The sequence below is a fragment of the Microchirus variegatus genome (assembly GCF_963457635.1).
Source record: "Microchirus variegatus genome assembly, chromosome: 7".
NCBI lineage: Eukaryota > Metazoa > Chordata > Actinopteri > Pleuronectiformes > Soleidae > Microchirus > Microchirus variegatus.
Window position 1 is genome coordinate 2,215,826 of NC_139808.1, and position 13,792 is coordinate 2,229,617.

The window sequence follows — 13,792 nt, forward strand, 5'->3', positions numbered from 1 at the left end:
AGTGATTGAACTGCTGTGGTGCTTCATCCTTGAGGTGTTTTGACCAAAGCATGTCACAGACATGTTCATGAGGACGCCAGGGAACTAGGTTCACTTGTAGAAATAGAGTATAATACAGTCTACTTTAAACTTACGCAGAATGAAAGATGCTGCAACACCAGAAAATGTCATATGTAATTTATTCTATGTACAAACAAGATTTTGTATAAACTGTACAATCTTCACATGCTGAGACAAAAAAAAATAAGAAGGCATCATCACAGGAGAAATACAAAAAAACAACAACTCTGTAAACTAGGCCAAGAGAACTTAACTGTGCATATGTACAACTTTTAAATTAATTTATTCACCGTTTTAATATACCTCCGTTATAGCTTATTTCTATGGCCATGTGCATGGCAAGAGGTATAATCACCATGGATCAAATATGGAGTGAAACCATTTCAAGATATTCTCCCTTTGCTACTATAGACATGATGGGAAAAAAATCAACCCGCAGATGACAAAAGAAATATGATCAGAGTTCAAAACTCATTCTAATTCCGTGAAGCGCGCAAACATGGCTTTGCGGACTGCGTCTTTATACGTGTCGGAAGGAGAGAGGGTATAGTTGGTGCCCTTTGTGCCGAGTCCAGCTCCTTTAGTTCTCAACTGTGCCTGAAGAGAGAGGGAAAAACCACAAACACAAGCACTTTTAGATTTTCAGTTCATAATATTTACGGTTATTCAGGCTGAATGGATGCACACTGACACCACCAGGCCAATATTTGAATACCTCAATGGGTGCAGTGATGCCCTGCTGGTTGCGACCGAGTCCTTTCCCCTCCTTCCAGCCCATGGCCTGGAGCATTTTGTTTCCGATGTTGTCACTGTTGAGGCCGTCTTTGGTGGGCTGCTCATAGTTACTGCACAGTGGAAAAAAAGACATATTTCTCTTTTAATATTGAGATGTCAAAAAGGATTGGAGAACAGTGATGTAGAACTAAACAATGCTGCTTACACTGTTGGTGTAGGTTGCTGGCTAAATTTCTTCTTTTTGGGGGCCGGTGGTTCAGGGATGCCGTATTTTTCCCTCCTCTCGGCTGCTCTGTCTCTGTATTTCAGCTGTCCAACCGAGAGAAGAAAAACATTTTGAGTCTTACATCGCCGTCACCTTGAAATGAGAACAGCGTGACACCAACAGATGTTCTATTTGTATCGAGACGAACCTCGGTCTCTTTCCTTTCCAACTCTTCCAGCTCTGCTTCGCTCATCTGTGACCTGCGGAGAACCTCGAAGTTTTTCTACAAGAGAAAAGATTTGTGAGTGAACCTTACTTGATTTTTTTCCCCCACAGAAACTTCACAGAAATCTGCGGCGTTACCTTGTGGAGGTCAGAGAGCTGTTGATGTCGAAGCAGACTCTCTTTATTTGGAAACTGCCTCCGACACAGCAAGCAGGCCAACTTTGACCAGTCCGTCATTTTGTCCTGGCTACACTCGCCGCCGTCGGTCTCGATTCCACCCTCCTCTGGGTCACTATCTCCACTGTAGGCGGCCACAAGGCCACACTAACCACACCGGGGGATAAATAAAAGGCAGGTTTTCATATTGTCGAGATGAAAGATGATGACATTTAATTGCAAAAATTGCAATTTGAGAGAAGCTCAAGAAGCGCGCTCACCTCGGTGCTGACTGAGCTCGTCGGTGGCTCTTCCTTGATGACCCGTGGCATCTCTGGCATCAGTCGGTCGAAACTTCCTGCCTGCTAATAAAAAAAATGAAAAAGCAACAACAAACCCATAAATCGATACATTCACTTAGGACAGTGACTTTTTAATACATCACAACCTACTAATTGTACCTTCTTTTCAAACAGCGTAAAACCAGCATCAGCAGCCGCGGCCTCCCTCCTCTCTTCTTGACTAATAGGCTGAAAGCTACTCTTAAAGTTCTCTTTCTGTTTGTTGAGACTTTTGGCCCAGCGTTCCATGTCTTTAGCAATCTGAAAAAAATCAGACTGTTAAAATCTTAAAACAAACGCTGAAATGTGTTGATTTTCTGAACATGTGTATGTGATGGTACCTGCTGAGCAGTCTTGCTTTTGGGCTTCTCCTTTTTCTCCTTGCCTTCTTTACTTCCCGACGCAGAGCCGCTCGTGGCGTTGTCGTTTTGCCCCGTGGCCGCGTCGTTCGGGGCCGGCAAGTAGGCCTGTTTCTCGCTGTCCCAGTACAGATACTGCTGCGTCTGAGAGTTGAAGTAATACTGACAGCAAAAGCATGCATGTTATCAAAACAATACAAATGTAAGTACTCGCATGGCCGTAAACCAAGTGAAGTCCCAAGTGTACTACTTACATGTGAATAAGGGTCATAGTAGAGGCCGGTTTGAGGATCATAGTAGTAGCCAGAGGACTCATCATACTGATAGGTGGATGTATCCGGAACAGCTGTTAATTATACAGCATACCGTTATTGACATAGTAGAAAGACACATTTGCTATGTTGTATCAATAGCTATCTTTAAGTTTAATTGCTTGATCTCATACCAGGGTCAGCTTTCTGTCCAGAGGCTGCTGATGTACTGGCAGTGCCAACAGTGGCTGCACCCACAGGACCGACAGACGCGCTGTCGATGCTCGACAGATGTCCCGCTTGGGCTTTTGCCTCCATTTGCTGAGCATGTGCCAAAGCCTGCAGTAAAGTAAAGTAATTGTTATTTGGACACCGTAACAACAAGCATTTATTAAATAATTGGAACTAAAGAGTAATTAAGGAGTTGTGTACATTACCTGAACAGCAGGCTGGGCAATTATATGTGGTTGATAAACTTGGGCACCCTGTGAGATCACTACTCCAGCTGCAGTTGGAAGAATCTTTACATTTGGGGCAGCTACAGTCAGGAAAGCAAAGTTTGGTAAATTGACTTTAGATTATCAATAATTTCCAACTGGTTTACTTTCTAATATTATCAAAGCATCTCATACCTCCTAGAATTCCATTCCCGTGTGAGGTACTGGGCCCTGCTCCTTGATGGTAGAACTGCTGGTATTCCTGTTTTTTTTTTAAAAGTGATTGATTCAAATACAATTCGTTTCTATAGTGGATTGGTTTGATTTAACACATGTATCGCTAATGTGTTTGCTATTTAACAGTCAAGAAAATAGATGCACTAATTAAAACAGAACAAAATATTCAAGCCGTCTGTTAAATATTGGTTTCTTTTTCTCTTCTACTAACCTGTGACATTGGAGTATATCCTTCTTGCAGGTAGCTGTACTCGGACATTCCATCTGAGCTCTGTTTAGGTCATATAGGAAAATAATCCATTAAAAAAGGTACAATAGGGATGATCTTTTTGGCATTATTGATCAATAATTCGGTTCCAAAGGGAGTCTGACAATAAATGCAATAAAGCACATGAGTGGCAATCCCAAAGTGTGAGAATTTGAATTTTCCAGAGATCCTACAAAGTCCACCTTTATGAGTCCCTAAAATGAACACTGGGACGTGGAATAATAACACAATGGTAAAAATATAGGACCCTACCTGACTTGATGACCACTGGGCCGCAGCAATCGCTGTGCTGGCTACGGAGAAGGCACTGACACGATTCCCATCCGGTAGTAAAAGGTCCCTAAAACAGGCAAATAATAAATAAATACATCTAATTATTTATGCATGGCTGAATTCCTACTCTCTTTGTTGAAGAAGTTATAGGAAGGTGATGAATACCACATAAGACCAGCAGAAGAAATCAAAGTTGCACCATTGTTAGCCTTACTTTCTAGCACTCTTGGCATAATCCACCCCAATTGTTTTTCCATCCAGTTTTAGAGGAGGCTGTAGCCCTTGTAGGATGGTTAGTAGCTGAGAGGCCTCCTGTGATAGGAAGTGATAATAAATGTTACATAAAATTGTAGATATCAACAAAGGGGGCAATTTCACCCAGGAGAAATCTGATGGATGGATTAGTGAAAAAAAAAAAAAGTCAAGGACATTGGTAAGTTGATGGTTGCTAGAAAAGTAAACTCTGCCTTTTACGTAACAGTACACTGTGTCAATGTTTATATGTAGATATTTAAGAGTGCTTTACCAGGGGAGAGGAGAGCTGTACAAAGGCAAAGCCTCTGTTCTGGCCCGTCTGCTTGTCCTTGATGAGACGAATGTTGTTCGATGAAAGATTAGCATATGGTGCCAGAGAGGACATGATGGCTTCCACGGTGGTCAGGGGAGCAATATTTCTCAGGATGATTGCTGTACAGAAAAAAAAAAAATCAGACATTGAAGAACACACCTACCACAGACATACACTTTGTGACATTAAATATAGAACATGAAAGTCCTTACTGTCGCCGTAGAAATCGCCACCATTCTGAGTTTCAGAGACTCCGGTGTTACCACTGGTTTCACTTTCTGTTGAAAGAATGACAGCAAAGTAAGCAGTGCGTTCACCTTCAAAATGAGTGCAATCAAAGAAGTGAAAATAAGAAGGGGGAAAAAAAGGAAAAGCCTGTGCTGAGTAAATGAGTGTTTACAATACTGAAGCTATATTAGGTCATAAAGAAAATGATGCATTGTGTTTTGTTTTTGTTACCGTCAATGCCATTTCCCTATTCATGCACCTCGCCAACATTTAACAATTGTTATCATGTGGTTTACTGGGCCTCCTTAACTCCAAATACACAAGCTTTGCGTTGCGTCCAAGGCTGTCATGATGTCTGACGTCAGTGGCCTCTTGTTGGTCAAACTACTTACCAGCTTTGGCTGCTCCACATCTGAAACACTTCAGCCTCCTCCGGAAATTGTACAGGCCACACTGCAAGTAACCGTTTACATCATTTTTATTACACACCTACTAAAGCCCTTTACAGTTCTGCCTCTGAGGACAGGCAGTCTATATTGGTGCAGCATACCATACTTACCTGAGACACAACCTAACCTTTAGCACTCACATCTCAGTGAAGGTGTACCATAAAAACAAGCTGACACGACTGTAACAACTGTCATTTAAAAAGGCCTTACGTCTGTTTGTTTGCCTGTGTGTGTGTGTGTGTGTGTAGTGTTCTCGAGTAACATTGTTGACACAATACGACCATTAAAGCCATGTACTTACAGTGTTGCAGAGCCAATCTTCATACTTGTTACGGGGATTGCTGTAGTGCATGTCCACAATTTTGCCCTGGATGGTCAGACATTTCTGAAAGAGAAGGACAAATATCAGTCAAGTGTTCGTGGCGTGAATTCGTCTCATCAATAGAGCAACAGTGTTGGAAGGGAGAGAAGGGGGAGAGGGATCCCCAACAGATAGCCTTTGTGTTAAAGACAGGCACATGAAGTATATGTATAGAGATTGCTCTAAGTGTTTGGGACCCGTGTGCCCAGACTAGGCTGGAGCAGAGTGTATGTTATGAGGAGTGACTTTGTTTAAAAAGATACATGAATAATAAGTAACTAGAATGTATTCATTCCTTCAGGCGATATCCTCACAATAAGATTGAACTCTGCAACTTTGATGCTACTGTCATTACATACACAACTACAACTAAAGAAATGACTTCTTTGCAAGATAAATCCTGAATATAACCATCTCTATTAATACACATTTTTTTTTTCTGAGTGATACACAACCCATGATTCTTAAAAGTTCAGTACAGTTTCCACACTACTTTGGTTGCCTTTTGGTTTATTTTTTGCAGATCCCCAAGATTAAAACTAGACTTGGCGATTGTGAAGCAACCTGATTGGTCTCCATCCACCGGGTAGCATCTTGCAAGTGATAAAAGTCCACGAAGGCGAAACCACGGCTTATACCTAGAGACAGCATTCAAATATAGACGGGAGGCGTGTTAGTTAAGAGTCCATGGGCATATTATTCAAACTCTTCCACAAACTGCTTCACGACCCAGGCCCTTTTGGATACACAATGGGCCACTCCTTAGGAGTTTTACCATAGCAAGAAATGTTGCTGAATATCATTGTTTGATACACACTCAACAACAAAGTGTGTGTCTGCCAACTGACTCTCTCATAACTAGTATTACTTCTTTGACTTACCTTAAAAAGCTCCACAGGAAACTGAAATGAAAAGTCTGAAATCATGACTTTAAACCAGCTATAAAGTAATTTGATCAAGTCCCTCTTAGCTGCTATGGGAAAATGGGTCTGAATGGAAGCAGATTGGCCCAATGGTCAAAGACTGGGGGGGGAGGTTGGAGTCCATCTTACGTCAGAATCTCACCTGTTTTTTTCTTCATTAGCCTGACGTCCACTGGCTGCGGTCCCTCCAGTTGGTCAATGGCAAAACGAATCTAAGTAACAACAATATGTTCCTTATAATTATTACAATTCCTCCCCGTAATTCAAAGAGATGTGTGCACACACAGAACAAGGCACTTACATCATCTTCAGTGACGTGAGGAGACAGACCCCAGAGCATGATGGTCTTGCTCTTCTTCTCCTCCCCAGGGTCCCTTCTGTAATCCTGGTCTGGGAAGTCACCATCAGAGTGATAACCATCTTCAGATCTGTCACTGTTGCGTCGCTTCCTGTCTCTTTGCTTTAAAGCACACAATTCAATGCATCAATCAGCAAATGCACTAAAATGACAAAAAAAACACATACTACCTTTAAAGGTCAAGGAACATGAAAAATAACTACCTCTGGACTGTCTCGTGTTCCTCTGCGTTCTCCGTCGTAACGATCACCGCGTCTCTCTTCTCCCCAGCGGCGCATGTTATGATCGCGCTCTTGATCTCTCTCTCTTCTGTCGCGCCAATCGGATTCATCGCGGGACTGGTCAGAGCCATATCGACCACTCCGTTCTGTCCGACTTATCCTAAATAAGGGAGACAGAACGGCAAAGTAAAACATCAGCGTCCAACACCAATTCTTAGAACACTACTTCAAAAAAATAGACAAATATATTGAGTCAAGAATATTTGCTACAATGATTTTAAGGGACACGTTTGCAAACATTTACACCTGTAACAGTGTCATTACTAGTATGTTGTTTATGGTGCTTCACATTTAGCCACAAAAGCCTGGTCGGCCTTGATTTCTCATCAATTTGTGTTTTATGACCTTGAATTTCTCGTTCAGACCTTGTATAAAAACAGCTATCGCGAGAGATATAAATCACAAGAAAACAACAATAACTACTCAGTACATTACTTTTTATCATTTAAAATGTGCCTATACTATAACAATTCAAGGTCGTTCCTCAGTTTGCTTCAAAAATGTGCCATTTTAATAGAAATATCCGAGACATTTCTTCCAAGAACGAGTTTACTTTACTAGTTATACCGGATGGAATGCTCACAAGCAGGGTGCCAATGAGGAACACCTCTTGTCGTCACTACATAGTGAACAGCTCCGACTGTAATTCTCATGATTCCAAATCCCCTCCTCAGGTTTGTATACAGAATAAAAACCAGTATGTTTCACCTTCACGACTACTGACTTAAATACCATAGTGAATACTCACTGAATGGACCTTAACTCGTTGCTTTATTTATTAACACACGCCTGAGTTTATGACTAGCCCCACCTAGCATGGCGAACGGCGCAAGGGCTTACTCACCTTTTATCAGCTCCCATGTTTCACTGCGTCTCTCCACCCACGCGACTTCTGGAAATTATAAAATGTCAAAAGTCCCTGGTTAAACAAATCTCCATTATATTTCTTCACGGACTCAAACTACACAGAACCTCTGAGAATACGCACAGTGTATACCGCAAGATGGACACTGTCAAACCATAGCAAACTCGTCTTACGCCAAAACCAATGACGTAAATGGGAAGCTTTAAGGGTTTTAACGTTCGTTCTTTACATGTTTAAACTCACCAATGTCGGTTGTTGATGGTTTTTTTGTCGCCCACAACTACTATTTCTAAACGTACGTTACAGAAGTGCAAGCACTTAATTCATCTTCCGTTCAAAGACTTGAGTCTTTACAGGAGGACTACAGCAGTGCCTTCTTCGTCCCAGCATGCATTGGTGTGAAACCCAATGCATGCTGGGTGTTCGTCGTGCCCCCCGAATTTGCCTTGCAGGCAGAAGTTGAGACTCGGTAAGTATTTAATTTTTAAATCACAGAAATCAATGTTGAAATGAGGTTAACTGGTCAAAAATGACCCAGGGTTAGGTTAAGGTTGCTACCTAAACATAAATACACGTGTACAGCAAAGTGTGCTCGTTAAAGTTTGCCTGACAGTCTCAAGTGAGGGCTATCAGAGCTAAAATTACCGCCATTTTACTGGGCATGTCGCTGTTGTGCTTTCTTTATCCCATGGATGTATTGTCATTTATTTCTAAATTAAGATTTTATAATACATCCATGGGCTTATCATATGCCATGGATATATTATTATATTATAAAATCTGGATAGAGCACCGCCCCCTTGGTTCTATTAATTCTATAGAACCAGCAGGGGGCGCCACGTCACTTCACCAATCAGTCTCAGTCATCAATCTATAACTTTTCATTTTAAAATTGATCTTATGCTGTTTTGTTTCTGACTTTATGGATTTTGTTTTTCCACCTCGTATTCATTTTTGTTCTTATTGTTTTAATGTCTGTGTGGAGCATCTTGAATCTGCCTTTTGTGTGTAAAAAAAAAGCTTCATAATAAAACTACTGTACATTGAAAATAACCTCATCAGTCACACACACTCATGTCCCAGATGAATTATCTAGTTTTTATCTGAACACATTTTAATTTACAAATGGAGCAAAGTGAAAATAATAATAATACCAGAAATTGTAAATGTAAAATGTTTAGTTTCTGGTCTAATTTAACTGTACTTTATACAATAGTATTTTTAGATAAATGTTTTTGCTTCGACTGTATTTACTACAACTTGCACGGGTAAATCCACTACTACTAAACTAAGACGTTTTTCCTGTGCCCACCGTCCTAATAAACGAGACTGAATCCGTGTTTATCATTTATTACAATATGTAACACCACCAAACAGTTCACTGTACAAGCAGGTTCCTCAATAAAGGTGACAACACAATGACTTGTTTAACATGGCACACAAGAATGTTCCTCTTTCATTAATCTCTAATGTAATAATAATGTAATGTAATAGTCAAACAAATTGTGCTGATACCGGGTTAATGTTTGCGTTCAACAACATTTTGGGGAATCAATAATTACAGCTTATTACGTAACATTTATGATGCCTTAATCACGGATGCTGAAGACAACGCTGTATCATCTATACAAATGCACCATGGGTTAAAACAACAGTAAATACAGCCTTTTAATATAAAAATGGTCCACATGGCCCCATAAAAGCAGGGTGGAATCCATCTCACTTATTCCACAGATTTAGGGAAGGTCGGTGGGGACAGGATAGATGTAGGATGTTATGAATTTCCACAATGAGATCTAGGTCAAGGTCTCTCCTTTTGTCACCTGTAGAGAGATACAAATTTGAGTCAATTTCAAATTCTCAAGTAAAAAACAACAACATAAAAATTATGATATAGCATACTTACTCTGGCTTCAATGTACTCAATCCTCCTCTCCAGCGCTGTCAGCTTCTCGTTTAGAGTGGCCAAACGGGACCGACACGACATATCTGGTGATGAAAAATTGCATTTGTCAACAATTATAGCTCTTGGGTCATTAAATGGCACAGCTTACCCATGCTGTTATATATACATATAATAATATGGAACATAATAACACATGAGTAACATTATTGACACCATAGCAGCAGCAGCGCAGGCTAGCGGCTAAAACTCTGGCCTGTGGCCGTCTCAAAGCTCGACAATTTAAGCTATTTGAGTTGACTATTTTACGTGAAATATGCGAGCAAAGTAGCCAATAACAAGATGTAAGGCAACACTACACGAAATAGTGCTTACATGAGAATATAACAGCAACCCCGTAGTTGACGTTAAAGCTAGTCGCTAACTGGGAGTGGCCACTGAAAACATCAACACCATTGCTAACGCTAGCTGGGTAGCAGCTAGGTTGGTGTAGCATTTACACGAAGCTCGTACACCAGACGCTATGTCATCCGCCAGAATACGTACTACTTACCGAATGAATTGAGAAAGTCGGCGATTTTTTTAATACTGCTCGTTATTACTTCTATGTACTCTCGATTCGCCCAGTCTTGGTGAATCTCTCGCTGCACTGGATCTTCTTGGCCAGCCATGTTGGACGAGTCGCAGCCGGTCACTACAGTAACTACAGCGAACGAAGCGTTCATGTGAGGATATTGTGCATCCAGGAAGTGTGTCGCATACATAATAATAATAATAATAATAATGTGCCAGTTATTCTAGTCAAGCTTGGGCAAAAATCATACACAATAAATAATATATGTTTTTGTTAGACACTGTATCACCGACGTTTACTGTCATATATCAATGTGGTAAGTTAGGTTTGTGTGAAATCATTTTAGCATAATGAGCTAGCTAACTGAAATAAGTGATGCTGGTTAAATGACTCATTTTATAGTCTTGCTAAAAAGTCACACAATTTAATGAAAAAGTATACTTTTATGAATGTTGATGAATATAATAAAGATTTCAAGGTTTTACAAATCCATCATGAATCCTTGGGGTCTGTATATTCTAGTCCACATTTGAGAAGTCTACGTACAGGGGTTTTGGATCAGGACCTGGTCAAATGAGGTCTATATGCTGAAAAAATTGTGCCTTAATTGCATTTTCACAAATGGAACAAAGGTTTCACAAATCAGAGACTGTGTTTTTATGAATCTTCAGGGTCTGTAGATTAATCCAGTTCAGATTTGAGAAGTCTAGGTACAGTGGTTTTTGATCCAGACCCGGCCTAATCTAAAGGTCTACGTATAACAAAAAACAGTGAAATCTCCCAATTTAGCATTTTCGCAAATACACAACAGTGGGTGTCATGCAAGTTTAATGTCTGACCCAAAATGTCGAAAATGTTTTCACATCAAGAAGTGTCACAAAAACAGTCATTCGGTGTAATTTCCCCTTAAAGGTGCATTATGTAATAAATCATCTGGCCATAAAAACCTCCTAATATGTCACAGAGACTCAGGAATAATGTTCATATAACAAATTGAACTCACCAACAACAACAGTACGGCCAAAATAATTGCATTACAAAAATATTTTGCAGGCTGCAAATCACGTTTATGTTTTGGAATCATGTTTTGGCATGTGGCGCCACCTACCGCCGTCTACCAATCATTGCAGTCAGTAGAGTCTCAGCTGCCGCGCAACCACGGGTTGCCAGTCACGTCAGAAAACGAAACCCTAAAAGCCTCGATATTTTGAATTTGAATGTAGTAACCGTTTTTGGCCACATTCTTACATATGGCGCCTTTAACTTTGAACTTTGAATTATTCTTCACAACACTTGTGTGTGTGTGTTTGTATGCGCTTAACAAAAATCACAGCACCATTTTTCTGTGGCGGGACATTTTATTGATCACATCCTCTCGACAAAGATAACGATCATATACACAGTGGTCGTGTCAGTCATTTACATCTTCATCAGAAACTCCCCTCACAAAAAAGGCTTCAAGGAGCGTCTTCATTAAGTAAACAGACTTAACAACCATAGTGCACTGCGTTGGAAAGGCCACATACTTTTTTTTTTTTTTTTTTTAATGCTGCGACTCACTTTAACTCTGGAAAAACATGTTTATCTAATGCAACAGATGCGTGAATATTGATTAATCTTTGGAGCCAGACTGGTCGTAACTGATATTTTAATCGCAGCCACACATGGTGTTTTTGCAGCACAGCTTACTTGATCTTCTTTAGTAGCTCTTTAATATCTGCCTCAATATTAATGGTCTGGAACATTCTGCTGTAGCGCTTGTAGGGTTCTCCGTCAGGGCCGACCAGGAACTTCTCAAAGTTCCAGGACACGTCATTCCTGCACACTGGACTCCAAATGATGTACTTTGGATCGCTCATGAGAGCCCTGGAATCATCGCTGGGAAACTGGAGCTTTTCTTTCAGATAGACAAACAGGGGGTGTGCATCCTTCCCGTTCACATCCACTTTTTCAAGTAGCTGGAAATTTGGTTCAAAGCCATTCCCTGGACGGATGTACTTCAGAGATTTCAGGATTTCATCGTTTTTGCAGTTCTCCTGTTAGGAAAAAAAAAGACATAAACATATGTTTAGACATACAAAATTAAGCCACTTACAATTTATCTAATGCTATACCTAGTATGGGGGTTACCATCTATACACTTTTTGCTCCCAACCCGACACAGAAACTTCTGTAATATGAATAAATATTTATAAATTCAAAGCCATGACCAGTTTTTATAACATGAAGCCACGTCAAATTAAGTCTTATGCACTGAATCATTTATAATAATGGGCCATTATGTTAATCCACAGCTCATTCGGTGTGAAACCTGCTTATACTGATAAAAATAACATCAGGCACTAGAATGGTTTATAAGCAGGATGTGGTTTATATGTGATGATGATGATGCTGCTGATAAAACATCACATTCTACACATGTGTGATTAATAAATAAATATCTACATGACATGACATGACATCCTCCTCATATGTCTAAGTTCACACACACACACACATATACATTTACCTGATGGCCAAACTGATTGCAGGGGACACCCAGGATAACGAGCCCTTTGGACGAATAACGTGAGTGGAGCTCGTTCATCTGAGTGTAGTCCCTGGTTGTTGTTCCTCAGAGAGACGCCACATTTTCAATCAGCACAACTTTCCCCTTCAGTGTCCCGAAACTGAAGGTGTCTCCGGACAGCAGCTTGGCTGTCAGCTCATAAAACTGTCTCACTTTAGCAGCCATTCTTCCCGAACTGCGGCTCAATCTAACTTCTTCTAGTCTTCGACGGCGAAGTTATCTGTCAGTTATCAGGCGACGCAGCGCCTTGAGCATTCACCTTGCTTGCTCACGGGGGCGGGGCTTGGCTTAGAATGTTACACAACCCCCAAGGCCTAAGTTTCACCTTCCTTTTTTTTTTTTTTTTTGATTGATGATTTAATTGTTTATTATTTTTATATTAGACCAAGCACTTAAGTCGTTTTCTTTTTCGAAATTAAAAAAAGCCAAATAATTAAAAGCCATTTCACTATTTGGGAGGTCGCAAGCATACACACACTGTTCATTTGTGTGATGAACGTGGACACGAGCACGTATCAAATAAAATGTGCGAATTTTTACCTCAAAACTAACTATAACTATTAATTATTTATTAGTACGAGTTCTGTCGCCATGTTTTCCTTTTTCTTTTCCCGTAATCACACAATTGAACTCCCCCTTGCCCGAGGCTTGAATGGTACCGTCCAGGAAGTAGCGCGCAATGTGTAATCTCCGTTGGTCCAGAAACAAATCTTAATGGAGCAGCTAACGGTAGTAGCTGCTACCTGGAAATGACTTGAATATATCAAAAGTAGTACAGGTCTTTATTTTTTTTTAATAAAGCCAAACTGCGTCGCGTGTGCAAATGAAGCAGAGTAACTGTGTCTGCTCGTCCTGACACTTAGTGAATGAGCCACCATGTCAGGCTGGCTCTGTCTCTGTGTGGCCACCATCAGCCTGTTGCTAGCAGTTGTTTGTGTCTCGTACTATTTGGGGCTGTTGTCGGACATCACCGTGCTAGCTGGGTCTCCTCCCATTAAGAAGATCACGTTCGCGTACAAATTCAACGAGGGACCGTACAAGAAGTGTGCACAACTTCTGAAGGAGTCTCGCAGCATTGGACCGAAGCTCTCGTGTATTGGGGTGTTTTACGACGACCCTAAAAAGGTAAACGCCACCTACTCGCCACTCAGTATAATTTCACACAC

General features: G+C 40.7%; 4 protein-coding genes across 4 annotated transcripts in view; 1 reads left to right on the forward strand and 3 right to left on the reverse strand.

Moving 5' to 3' along the window:
* Positions 1-162: 162 nt before the first annotated feature.
* On the reverse strand, positions 163-7,963 carry rbm5 (RNA binding motif protein 5). The gene is made up of 25 exons (XM_083892915.1): positions 7,824-7,963; positions 7,560-7,607; positions 6,638-6,815; positions 6,378-6,536; positions 6,219-6,288; positions 5,718-5,791; positions 5,094-5,177; positions 4,736-4,796; positions 4,328-4,393; positions 4,074-4,234; positions 3,762-3,859; positions 3,527-3,614; positions 3,218-3,277; positions 2,965-3,031; positions 2,770-2,870; positions 2,527-2,671; positions 2,336-2,427; positions 2,064-2,243; positions 1,843-1,983; positions 1,663-1,746; positions 1,364-1,549; positions 1,209-1,283; positions 1,001-1,104; positions 776-905; positions 163-657 (listed from the first exon to the last, which is right to left on the reverse strand). Exons 2-25 carry the CDS (start codon positions 7,574-7,576, stop codon positions 532-534), a joined length of 2,547 nt encoding a protein of 848 aa, XP_083749041.1. The 5' UTR covers positions 7,577-7,607; positions 7,824-7,963; the 3' UTR covers positions 163-531.
* A 964-nt stretch (positions 7,964-8,927) lies between these two features.
* On the reverse strand, positions 8,928-10,168 carry brk1 (BRICK1 subunit of SCAR/WAVE actin nucleating complex). The gene is made up of 3 exons (XM_083893075.1): positions 10,037-10,168; positions 9,487-9,569; positions 8,928-9,403 (listed from the first exon to the last, which is right to left on the reverse strand). Exons 1-3 carry the CDS (start codon positions 10,152-10,154, stop codon positions 9,377-9,379), a joined length of 228 nt encoding a protein of 75 aa, XP_083749201.1. The 5' UTR covers positions 10,155-10,168; the 3' UTR covers positions 8,928-9,376.
* A 1,242-nt stretch (positions 10,169-11,410) lies between these two features.
* On the reverse strand, positions 11,411-12,880 carry LOC310929564 (glutathione peroxidase 1-like). The gene is made up of 2 exons (XM_083892359.1): positions 12,567-12,880; positions 11,411-12,093 (listed from the first exon to the last, which is right to left on the reverse strand). The coding sequence occupies exons 1-2, from the start codon at positions 12,789-12,791 to the stop codon at positions 11,743-11,745; spliced, it is 576 nt and encodes a 191-aa protein (XP_083748485.1). The 5' UTR covers positions 12,792-12,880; the 3' UTR covers positions 11,411-11,742.
* A 622-nt stretch (positions 12,881-13,502) lies between these two features.
* tex264b (testis expressed 264, ER-phagy receptor b) overlaps positions 13,503-13,792 on the forward strand; it is a gene marked incomplete at its 5' end in the record, with an annotated part of 33,194 nt that continues 32,904 nt past the window's right edge. The window contains one exon of the mRNA XM_083892586.1: positions 13,503-13,751. Coding sequence (XP_083748712.1) covers positions 13,503-13,751 — 249 coding nt within the window. The remainder of the gene's footprint in view (positions 13,752-13,792) is intronic.